The 12,133-nt window shown below is 41.0% G+C and overlaps 1 protein-coding gene across 1 annotated transcript in view; it reads left to right on the forward strand.

The window, feature by feature from the left end:
- Positions 1-12,133, forward strand: part of USP34 (ubiquitin specific peptidase 34) — a 617,663-nt gene that overhangs the window by 83,300 nt on the left and 522,230 nt on the right. Inside the window, exons 35-36 of the mRNA XM_063301132.1 lie at positions 9,021-9,103; positions 10,130-10,170. Coding sequence (XP_063157202.1) covers positions 9,021-9,103; positions 10,130-10,170 — 124 coding nt within the window. The remainder of the gene's footprint in view (positions 1-9,020; positions 9,104-10,129; positions 10,171-12,133) is intronic.

Genomic DNA, 12,133 nt, shown 5'->3' on the forward strand with positions numbered 1-12,133 from the left:
GATATTCTTAATGGCAGTTTTTTAAATTGAAATGGCAAGAAATAGAAAAGCATAGATCCTTAAGGGAAGCCTTATTTTTTATTAAATAGCATTTTTAATATATTTAGATAGGACAGTGATTTCTAAGACATTTTAGAGGATAAACTATACCTACACCCAAAGTGAACTTTTTATTTAGTTTAATTATAAATTCCTAGTTGTGATTTTTTGTGTGTAATAGTGTTAGTGGTGAAACAGCTTTAGGTCATTCATTTCAAAGTCATTGCACAAAATACAATATGAATATATGGTAGAAGGGTATTAATCAGATTCATACACAGCATGCAGTACTATACTGAGTTAAATTTACAGTTGTATTCATAAGTTTACATGGCCCTTGCAGAATTTGTAAGATGTGGACCATTTTGTAAATAAACGTAAGTGATCAGATGAAACACTTTTATTTGTAATGTGATTCAAATTAAACTATTGGGCATCACAGAATAGCACAATCATTAAATAATCCATAGCAATAAAGGAAATAATAAATGGTCCTGTTCAAAAGTTTGCATACCCTTAGTTCTTAATATCATGTATTGCCCCCTTTAGCATCAATTGTAGTCTTTTGTGATAGTTGTGAATGAGGCCCTTTATTTTCTCATGTGGTAAAGCTGCCCATTCTTCTCAGCAAAAAACCTCCATGTCCTGTATGTTCTTTGGTTGTCTAACATGAACTGCATGTTTGAGATCTCCCCAAAGTGGCTCAACGATGTTGAGGTTAGGAGACTGTGATGGCCACTCCAGAACCTTCACTTTGTTCTGCTTCAGCCACTGAAGGATGTTTCGGATCATTATCATGTTGGAAAGTCCAAGGGCACCCCATGCGCACCTTCCGGGCTGATGAATGCAAATTTCCCTCCAATATTTTCTGATAATACTCTGTATTCACCTTGCCATCAATTTTCACTAAATTCCCTGTGCCGCTGTAGCTTGCACATTTCCAAAACAGCAGAAATCCACCTCCGTGCTTTATGGTTGGGGTGATATGCTTCTTTTCATAGGCCTTTGTTAACTGTTCTCCAAACATAGCGTTATGGTTGTGACCATAAAGTTCAATCACTCCAAATGATTTTGTTCCAGAAGTTTTGAGACTTCTCTAGGTGTTGATGGTATATCATAAGTGGGCTTTTTTTCAGCATTGTTGCAGCAATGTTTTTTTCTGGCAACTCTACCATGCAGCCCATTTTTGTTCAAGTATCTCTGTCATGTTCACTGATTCAATGTAGTTTATACATCGTAATGTTTCACATGCCACGGTGCTGACGCACGTTTCTGTTTGGGAGGGAGCTGCTGTGAGACCTTGTACCAAGCTCTGTATATGGAATCAGTACAATGGAGTGTGTTTGGATTATGTTATCTGTTCAAGGCCTTTTCCCGCAGACCATTAGAAACCATTAGGAGCACCTGGGATTGTGGACTTGAGAAGACTCTATGGGGGGAGGGGTTTCATTTGCACCGAGGTTTTTAGTTTGAATTTGGCACGCTTTAATCATTCTCAGCTTTCTCTGTGATCCTGCATACTATTCTTTAATAAATCAGATATCTTTGAATTCCTGCTCATGAGTCTGATAGTGTTTTAGAATAGGCAACCTTTACATAAAGCTGAGAATCCCTGAAGTTGTACCGTTAGCTCCTACCAAGATCAGTTTCTTGCGAGGGAAAATAGTTAACGATGGCTGAGTCCAAGCTCACGACTGGGGACTTGAGGAGACAGCTAGCTTGATGCCCAAGTCAACGGTCAAGAGTGGAGAACTGAACCTCACCCCAGAACCTTCAGATTCCCGGGATGAATCGAGTTCCAATTCTGATGCGGAGGAATCTGATGATGGAGAAGAGCCAAAGCAACTGGCACCCAGCGAATTGCTCGCAGAGTTGATCACCTTGGATGAAGTAGGGGAACCCCAACCAGGGACGTCGGGGGCAATCAGTTCCCGCTAACCCCAGACAAAGAATCTACAATGGTGTCAACAGAGAGAAAACCGGACACGCGAGGGAGGGAGGACTCTCAAACTCCTGAGAGACTAAGAGTGATGGAAGCCAAAATAGAATCGATAGAGTACATGCTAAGAAACCTGTCTTTGTCACTGGAGGGGCAGGGAAGGCGTGGAGGAGATCCCAGCTTCCCGCAACCATCCCCCATCCTCCCATCCAGACCACCGGCGGAGCGGGGCTGGAGACGGCTCCAGGATGAATCTCCACCCCGCGGGGCTCGATCACCAGTGTCCCCACCCCAAAAAGGGAAAGCTACTGTAACCTGGGGCCCAACCACTCAAGTGGCTGCCGGTTCCACTCCAACCGGAGTGGGGGTGAGAGACTTTTCTGTCAAATTTGATGGGGTTCCAACAAAGTTATCTTTCTTTTTAACTAATGCTAAAAGTTATATGAGGCAGTTTGGGGCACGCTTCCCTTCCGAAGAGGCTAAAATAACTGCCATTGCCACCAAGTTGCAGGGTCGAGCAGCTGACTGGTATGTTCAATTAAGTGATGCTGACTCCCCTGCACTTGATTATTTCGATGATTTCATGTGGGTGTTAAAGCTGCATTTTGAAGATCCTCTGGCCAAGGCAAGAGCCAAGAAGGCGCTGAAGGATCTTACCCAGGGCCAAATGTCCGTAGCTGATTACGCCCTAGAGTTTAAGGCTCTAGCTGGGAAAATCACTGACCGGTCTGAGTTAACCCTAATAGAATGTTTTAAAGAGGGACTCAACCGGGACATCCTACAGTGGGCGTTGTGTAGAGACGACCCAGAGTCATTGTACGACTGGATCTGCCTGGCAGGAAAGGCTGAGCACGCTCAACATACCTTCATGCAAACCAGAAAATCTGAAAAACCACCCGCCACCATAAGGGCCCCCCGAAGTGCTGCGGCTGCTGCCCGGCCAAGCTATAGAGCCTGGGATGAGGAGAGAGAGTGGTGCTATGTGAGGAGTCAGTGTCTTCGATGCAGAAAGGAGGGCCATCGGGCAGCTGATTGCCCAGAAGCCAAGGCTGGAGATCGAGCTGGGAAGCTACCGGCCAAATCGCCCCCCCCCCTCGCGGCGGATGACAGCGGCCAAAGGGACAGCCAATGCTGAAGAAGTACTATACTTATCGGGGGAGGCTGAAGACGACTCCAAGGAGCCGGTGGGAAACGCCAGCCACCTGCCATGAAGGGCGCCACCAGGCAGGTGGAAGAGGATGGGCGCGAAGATGCTATGGTGAGTGCTGACTGTCCCACTTTAGCAGTAAAGGTGAAATTGGGTTCCCGCACAAAAACTACAGAGGTATGGGCCTTAGTTGGCTCTGGGTGTTCCAGGTGTTTAATCCACCCTGATCTGGTTGCGGCTTTGGAGCTGCCTCATTTCCCTCTCCAGCATCCTTTGATCTTTACATAGTTGGATGGTTCAACAGCGGGGGGGGGGGGCGGTGGCAACCCATTTCACTGGAACTGTGGCAATGCAAATGGGCAGTCACCGTGAGACTTTGAAATTCATGGTAGCACCTGTTGGCAATCCCTTGGTAATCCTGGGGATCCCATGGTTGACCTATTGAAGCCCCTATATAAACTGGGAGCACAGAACTGTGACTTTTACAGATGGATTTTACCAAGCTCCTACAGCGGAGATAATTGCACATGCGGGGGTTGGAAGGGCAGCAATCACCACACCGTGCCCTGACTTACCACATTTAGAAGGCTTGCCTGCTCAATACCAAGAATTTGCTGACGTTTTTGGGGAGATGGAAGCAGATCAGTTATCCCCGCACCCCGGAAAACTGACTGTGCAATAGAGTTGGTCCCTAATGCTCAATTGCCCAAGCCAAAAATTTATCCGATGACTCAGAAGGAGCTCGAGGCATTACGGGACTTCATTGACAAAAATCTGTCAAGGGGGTTTATTGAACCTGCTAATTCCCCAGTTGGGGCTCCTGTGTTATTCCGGGAAAAGAAAGATGGCACGCTTCGACTCTGTACGGACTATCGAGGGTTAAATTCCGTCTCTGTTGTCAACAAGTACCCTCTGCCTCTCATGAAGGACATGTTAGCTCATTTGTCTAAGGGCAAGATCTTCTCCAAGCTCGATCTTCGTGAAGCCTATTTCTGCATTTGCATAAAAGCTGGAAATGAGTGGAAAACTGCTTTTTATTGCCCACTAGGATTGTTTCAGTACAAAGTCCTCCCTTTTGGGTTAGCAGGGGCACCCGGAGTCTTCGTGCAGTTGATTAATGAAGTTTTACATGATCATTTGTTTAAAGGGGTCCTGGTTTATTTGGATGATCTCATTTACACTGAAACCGAGGAGGAACACAGACGCCTCGTCAGAGAGGTGTTACGTAAACTTAGAGATGCCAAACTATACCACACTTTCCAAATGTGAATTTCACAAGACCCAACTTGACTATCTGGGCTATCGAGTGTCTGACAAGGGTATAGAAATGGACCCTGCAAAAATTCAGGCGATTCTTAGTTGGGAACGTCCCCGCACCTGGAGGCAATTACAAAGTTTCCTAGGGTTCAGTAATTACTATCGCCAATTTATCCAGGGTTTCGCTGAGATTGCCTTGCTCCTCACTGATTTACTCTGTACCAAGGGCTTGGGGGAGACACGCAAAGTAAAACACCCTGGGGCAGCGCTGAATTGGACGCCTGAATGTCAGGCAGCATTTGAGAAGTTGAAATCCCTTTTCACTGCTGAGCCTATTCTACAGCACCCTGATCCTGAACGCCCCTTTGTAGTCCAAGTTGATGCTTCTGACTCCTCAATTCGGGCTATTTTGTTACAGAGGGATTCTGAAAATCACTTAAAACCCTGCGCTTACCTATTCAGGAAATTTTCTGAAACTGAATGCCATTGGCATGTTTGGGAAAAGAAGGCGTTTGCTGTAAAAGCCGCTTTGGAAACCTGGCGCCACCTCCTTGAAAGTGCTAAATGCCCTTTCGAGGTTTGGACTGATGACAGAAATTTGGAAGCCCTCCGCACCCCACGGCGTCTCAGCCCTAAACAGATTTGCTGGGCTCAGTTTTTCAGTCGCTTTAACTTCCAGTTAAAATTTATTCTGGGTAAGAAAAACTTTCTAGCAGATGCTTTGTCACGGTTACCTCAGGATCTTGACCAGGTAGCAGATGTGGTTGGGACTGTCCTTACCGAACCACAACTGGGCTTAGTTGCTGTCACTCAGAGCCAGTCCCGTGCGCAGGCAACCCTGCCCCCAGCCCAGTCTGGGAAGCAGAAAATGCAAGTTCCTTGTCAATTACAAAAGGACTTTCCCCAGGCACTGAAATCTGACACTTGGTTGCTAGCTAATAGAGACAATGTTTCTTTTGAAAATGGTCTGGCACGGGTGGAACATCGCCTTTATGTGCCTGCAACTTTAAGGGCTGCGGTTTTGCAGTGTTCCCATGATGATAAACTTGCTGGACACTGGTTTTGTCAAAACTTTGCATTTGGTTTGCCGCCAATTTTGGTGGCCAACCTTAAGACGTGACGTAAAAGACTATGTTGCTTCCTGTCCTGTTTGTGCCATGTCAAAATGTAAAGGAGGGAAACCTCCTTCTACAGCCAGTGGCCAGCCCTTCCCATCCCTGGGACGAGATTTCTATGCATTTTATTGTGGATCTTCCAGTCAGAAGAAAACTGTAATTTGGGTTGTAAAAGATTTTTTCTCCAAGCAAGCGCATTTCATTCCATGTGCATCCATCCCGGCAGCCCCACAATTGGCACGCCTATTTCTCCTCCACATCTACCGCCTCCACGGTAGCCCCTCCCGTTTGGTCTCTGACCGCTGAACACAGTTTACTTCCCAGTTTTGGAAATCGTTTTTAAAATTGATTGGCACTAAACAAGTGCTGTCCACGGCTTCCTATCCCCAGACTGATGGTTCTACTGAGATTTTAAATTCCACTCTTGAACAGTTCCTTAGAGCATACATTAACTACCATCAGGATGATTGGGTTGAGTTGTTACCTTTTGCTGAAGTTGCTTACAACAATGCTGTCCATCAAAGTACCGGACAAACCCCTTTTCGCGTGGTTTCTGGTCACGACTTTGTTCCCATCCCTAAACTGCCACAGCCCCTTTCCCAAACATGTTCTACGTCTGACTGGGCTGTTAAACTGTCTGATTCCTGGCCAGTCATTCAACAAGCTTTGGCTGACGCCCAGGCTACTTACAAATCCCAAGCTGATAAGCATCGCTCTTTACGACACAACTTCAAAATTGGGGATCAAGTGTATCTCTCCACTAAATTTATCAAATCACCTCAACCCTCTAAGAAACTTGCTCCCAAATTCATTGGTCCATTTCCTATTGTTCAGCTTGTCAATCCAGTTACTGTTAAATTTGACCTGCCTCACAATTTGAAACGCTTGCACCCTGTTTTCCATTGCAGCTTGCTTAAGCCTGTGCACCACTCCTCATGCTGGCACCCTCAACCTCCTCCTCCTGCTGCAATTATGATTGACGGCCAACAACACTTTGAAGTCAAGGACATAGTTGATTCCTGCAGACTTCGAGGCACCCTGCAGTATCTCGTCTGATGGAAACATTTTCCTCATCCTGAATGGGTGTCTGCTCACCATGTTAACGCTCCTGCTTTAGTTAACCGCTTCCACCTTGCTTATCCTTTGAAGCCTACTGCTTGATGTATTCTTTATTCTGGGGGGGGCAGTATGTCATGTTCACTGATTCAATGCAGTTTATACATCGTAACGTTTCACATGCCATGGCGCTGACGCGCGTTTCTGTTTGGGAGGGAGCTCCTGTGAGACCTTGTACCTGTTAGCAGATTGCTAAGAAAGCCTTTGGCCCAGGAGAGATCAGAAAAGTCACACACCAGGCATTTCTAGAAAAAATAAATTTATTTACAGAAAGCAAACATATTTAAAAGCTTCTGCATTCTTACAGGCTCTCAGTGAGAGCTGCTTAACTCTCTACATGCCTACACAGAAGGGAAACTGAAACTAAAAACGAGTCCAGGCAAGTTCTTCCCCCAGGTGCAAAAATTAACAACTGAAAAAGGGGACAATTAAATTGAACTTCTTCACCGGCCAAAATGATTAGTTACCATAGTAACCTTAATCTGTAGTAGAAAACATTAACAGTACCAAGCTCTGTATATGGAATCAGTACAATGGAATGTGTTTGGATTATGTTATCTGTTCAAGGCCTTTTCCCGTAGACCATCAGAAACCGTTAGGAGCACCTGGGATTGTGGACTTGAGAAGACTACGGGGGGAGGGATTTCATTTGCACCGAGGGTTTTTAGTTTTAATTTGGCGCACTTTCATCATTCTCAGCTTTTTCTGTGATCCTGCATACTAGTCTTTAATAAATCAGATATCTTTGAATTCCTGCTCATGAGTCTGATAGTGTTTTAGAATAGGCAACCTTTACAATCTCCTTATTGTGCATGCTGAAACAGCCACACCGCTTTGTTTCAGAGAAACATGTATTTCAGTAGAAGTTGCTTGTGGTTTTCTCATTGCATCCCAACAAATCTTCCTGGCAGTTGTGTCTGACATCTTTCTTGGTCTACCTCACTATGGTTTGGTATTAACAGAACCTCTTATTTTCCACTTCTTTATCAGAGTTTGAACAGTACTGATTGGCATTGTCAAATATTTGGATATCTTTTTATATCCTTTTCCTGATTAATGAAGTTGAACTACTTTTGCTCACAGATTTTTTGATAGTCCTTTTGTTTTCCCCGTGCTTCAATAACCAGCAAAGTCAATGCACCCCTGGATGAAATGCACAAGGGATTCTCAAGAGCTAAGAAACTCGACTGTTTATATACCAACACTAATTAGGTAAAGGTAAAGGTTTCCCTTGACGTAAAGTCCAGTCGAATCCGACTCTAGGGGGCGGTGCTCATCTCCGTTTCTAAGCCTTGGAGCCGGCGTTGTCATAGACACTTCCGGGTCATGTGGCCAGCATGACGACTCGGAACGCCGTTACCTTCCCGCCGAAGCGGTACCTATTGATCTACTCACATTGGCATGTTTTCGAACTGCTAGGTGAGCAGGAGCTGGGACGAGCAACGGGAGCTCACCCCGCCGCGCGGTTTCGAACCGCCGACCTTCCGATCGACAGCTCAGCGGTTTAACCCGCAGCGCCACCGCGTCCCAACACTAATTACAGTCAAACAAAGCGCAGGTGTAGAAACTTACCCTTCATTGTTATCTCAGCCTGTGTGTGTCAACTTGAGTGTATACTGTATTATCAGCCCAAACATTCAAGGGTATGCAGACTTTTGAACAGGACCATTTTATTATTTCCTTAATTGCTATGGTTTGTTAAATGATTGTACTATTCTGTAATGCCCAATAGTTTAATTTGAATCACATTACAAATTTTTAAAAATGTGGTTTGTCTGATTTCTCAGGTTTACTTCCAAAATGGTCCACATCTTACAAATTCTGTAAGGGGTATGTAAAGCTATGAGCACAATTGTGGTACAGTACTAAATTGAATTAAAGTCCTTAACAGAATATGTGAAATGAAAATCAAGCAGAAGGTTTTTTTTTAATATCCCAGAGATTCTCCAGAATATCGGATTAATTCTACCACACTAGTTATTCTCTTAAAGATGATAATTCCCCAAATTTCATAATTGGAATAGCAGTGCTGGAAACAGTTCTTCAACTGCAAGCCCTATTTAAATAACTAAAGCAGATACCTGGGAAATCTTGTCAATGATGGGTGTATTCTCAGCTACACAGAAGAAAGCAGAGATACCAGTCTGCTGATTATTTGAAATGATCATACTTGTACATAAATTGTGAAACTGTGGTAAATGGGTGAAAAGATTCTAGTTGGCATATTTTAGCAAACTATTTGTGTCTGAATATCTGGTATCTTATTGTTCAAATGCTGGATTCATAATGCAGTTACTTTTTATGCATTATTTATACACACACATACATACACATATACACATATAACACACAGTTTTAAGGCAGCAGTTGCATTAACTGTTCTCTTTTGACTTCAATTTTTTTAAAGGTCTTTCTTGTACTTGTCCAGGGAACCAGTTTGATTCAGCGACTTATGTGTGTTGCTTATACATATGACAACTTGGCGCCTAGGTACAATAACCTTTTTTTAATATCTTTGGTAAGATTTATAGTATACATACATATATATATATATATATATATATATTTGCATTAAGCAGCATATTGAACAATTTCTCCATTATAGCAAGAAATGTGTAGTTACAAGGAGGCATAAGTAAAGTTGTTAGTGGTGTTTTGACCTTATTAGAAGTGTTCAGAGTATCTCTGGTAAGAGCAGAATAGTGTATTTTGAATTCAAGACAGCTGTTTGGAGCTTAAAACATTTTAAATTTGAAATATTTTCCTATAAGTCATTTTAATCTAATATTTTGGAAATACAGGCGATTAATAAATAATAATAAAGGTGGGATATAAAATAAAATTAATAAAATAAAATAAAATACCCAGTTTTTAAAGTAGAGAGGATTGCACAATTGTAGCTGAGGTCATTGCAATATACTAATATCCAAATCTGGCTGAAAAGCCTCTTTTGTGACCTAAGGGACTTAAGTGATTGAAAGAGAGTTTACTGGATAGCTCCAAGTGGTCTAATTAATCAACATAGTATTCAAAGTTGGAGTCAAGACTGTTAGCTGATCTCCCCCATCTCATCACCTCTCAGCCTTTTTTGCAGGAAGTTCTCCATTCTATAGTCAAACTAAACCTATTTGTTTAGGCTAAAGAAGATAACAAACAAGTAATGGTAAAGGCCAGTCAAGCCATAGCTATACTTCATACGTTGTGGTTAAATCAGGATGAATCAATTAATTGTCTGTCTGTGCCAGGTAGCTATGCATAGTACCATATCTCTGTTACCATCTAATTATGCTGTTTGCTCCAAAAGGAAAAAAAAATGTTATGAGAGCTACTGTAGTTGGTGTAGCAAAGTAGTAGAACATTTTAAGAGATTAGTACAAAATTCTGTATTAAATCAGTTTTTGGAATTTGATAATCTATAGAGAATGAATGACTTTATTCATCTGTTTTTATTATTTGAAGTAATATTTGCTACATTGTGTACTATGATTTATTTTATTTCATTATATTCCTCTACAGGGTGTTGAAAGCTCAAGCTGATCATAGGTCAAGACATGAAGGTCAGTATATTGGTCAAGACATGAAAATTACTAAGTTATATGGAGTCCTCAACATATTTCTTTCTTGACCTGAAATCCAGATATGTTAGATTCTCCTCATCATGCCCAGCTAACAGGGGAAATAGAATTATGAAGTTGTAGTCCAAAACATGAAAAGCACCGTGTTGAAGATGGCTGATAGTTAATTATGTGTCTTGGCATGTTGACATGCTTCAATTTGGCTTTAGGGTAGAATGTCATCTTAAAACTTTTTTACTAGAAACTTAAATAAAGAAACTCCTCCATATTCTTTTAACTTCAGATGGATTTACATTATAACTGAAAATTAACAACTTAATTTCCTGTTCCTACAAATTTAAATTCCTTATTTTCGTTAGCAAAAAGTAAAAAGCCAATTAATTACGGCCATCTTTAAGATGTAATTTTAGAAGTGTGGGGGTGTAGTTTCATGATTGTTTTAAATTTATTTCTCTCTCAGAGCATTTCTAAAGACAGCTTTATTATTTTCTAAACTTAATGTTAACTTTAACAAGTATTTAATGGGTAGAACATCATGTATCATTTAAAAGAAACATCAAGGATGAGAATTATTACCATTTGATTTAGAGATGAGGCTGTACAAATGACTTTCCACTTTGCCTCTCTTCATAGTAAGTATCTCTTCCAGTTCCTGTTCCTGTATTTGATGAAGCATGAAAGCTTTTATAGTATTTGTATATATTAATTAATATATAATTAATACATAGTTATTAATACATAGCAAAGCAATTCTTTCTTCTGTCATAGGTTACATGTCATGGGAATAATTGTTTAACTGACAATTCATATGACCTTGAAATTTCTACTATGTATTTTATATATCTTCCTTCAAGAAGAAAGCTCTCCCAGGCTAGGGAGAGACGCTTTCCCCAATTTTGTGAAGGCTGGCATTGTAAAGCAGAAATAAATAAAAAGCCCTTTTTGCACGTCAATCTACACGCTGATTAAGTGCATATGTATTTGAGAGAATTATTTTCCAATTCCCTTATAAATACAGACAGCAAAAGTCAAGGTAATGATGATTAGCTTAGTTTTATCTTAAAACTGCATTTTTAGTCAACTCTCTTAGTGAGGAAAAAAACTTGAAGGTGGCAGGTAAAAGCTGACTTAGACTTCATATAATGTACACCTAAACTGGTAATATGATATCAATACAGCTTCATTTGTTCTTGTTATTAAAGAATTGGATATCTCTTTTTTATAGTAAATTTTATTAAGTTTCAAAGAAAGAATAAAAGCTACAATAAAAACAAAAAACTACAAAACAAGGAAAAAACTAAAAAAGTGCAGAAACACAAGAGAAGAATTTTTTTTTAATTTACAGGAAGATGTGGCTTCCAACTTTTAACAGCAAGGATAAACAAAGTTTCCATAATCGATCTCTTACTCTATTATTAAACCAAAACACTACATTATCTCTATAAATCATTCCCCTTTAACACATAATATAAATCACTAAGTACAGTTACTCCTCTCCCTTATATTAAAATGAAGGGAAAAAAATCATATAAACCTCCTAAACATCTTTCTCCCCTCCAAAAGATAAAGTATATTTAATTATTCCGTTCCTACCACTATTCTATACATTTCAGTCTGCTATAATAAAAATCAAATTGAAAGGCACATAACTTGTCAGCTATTATACTTAATGGTATAAGAATTTTAATAATCCCAATCTTAATAAACAAAATCTTAATAAACACAAAAAACAAAGCCAATTCAAAGAAGTAAATCCACATCTTTAAAGGCAAGTAACATCAGTCAAATCCTTAAAGCAAACCAAATAAACATTCTTCAACCCGTACCCAGCTTATAAACTGAAGCAGTTATATGTTCTCAAGATATGCACAGAGCTTTCTTCTTAAGAAAATCAAACAGCCCAGCTGCCCCGCTCCAAAATTCCAGGTTCTTTTCATGGCATTCC

The sequence above is a fragment of the Candoia aspera genome, chromosome 1 (genome assembly GCF_035149785.1).
Source record: "Candoia aspera isolate rCanAsp1 chromosome 1, rCanAsp1.hap2, whole genome shotgun sequence".
Taxonomy (NCBI): Eukaryota; Metazoa; Chordata; class Lepidosauria; order Squamata; family Boidae; genus Candoia; species Candoia aspera.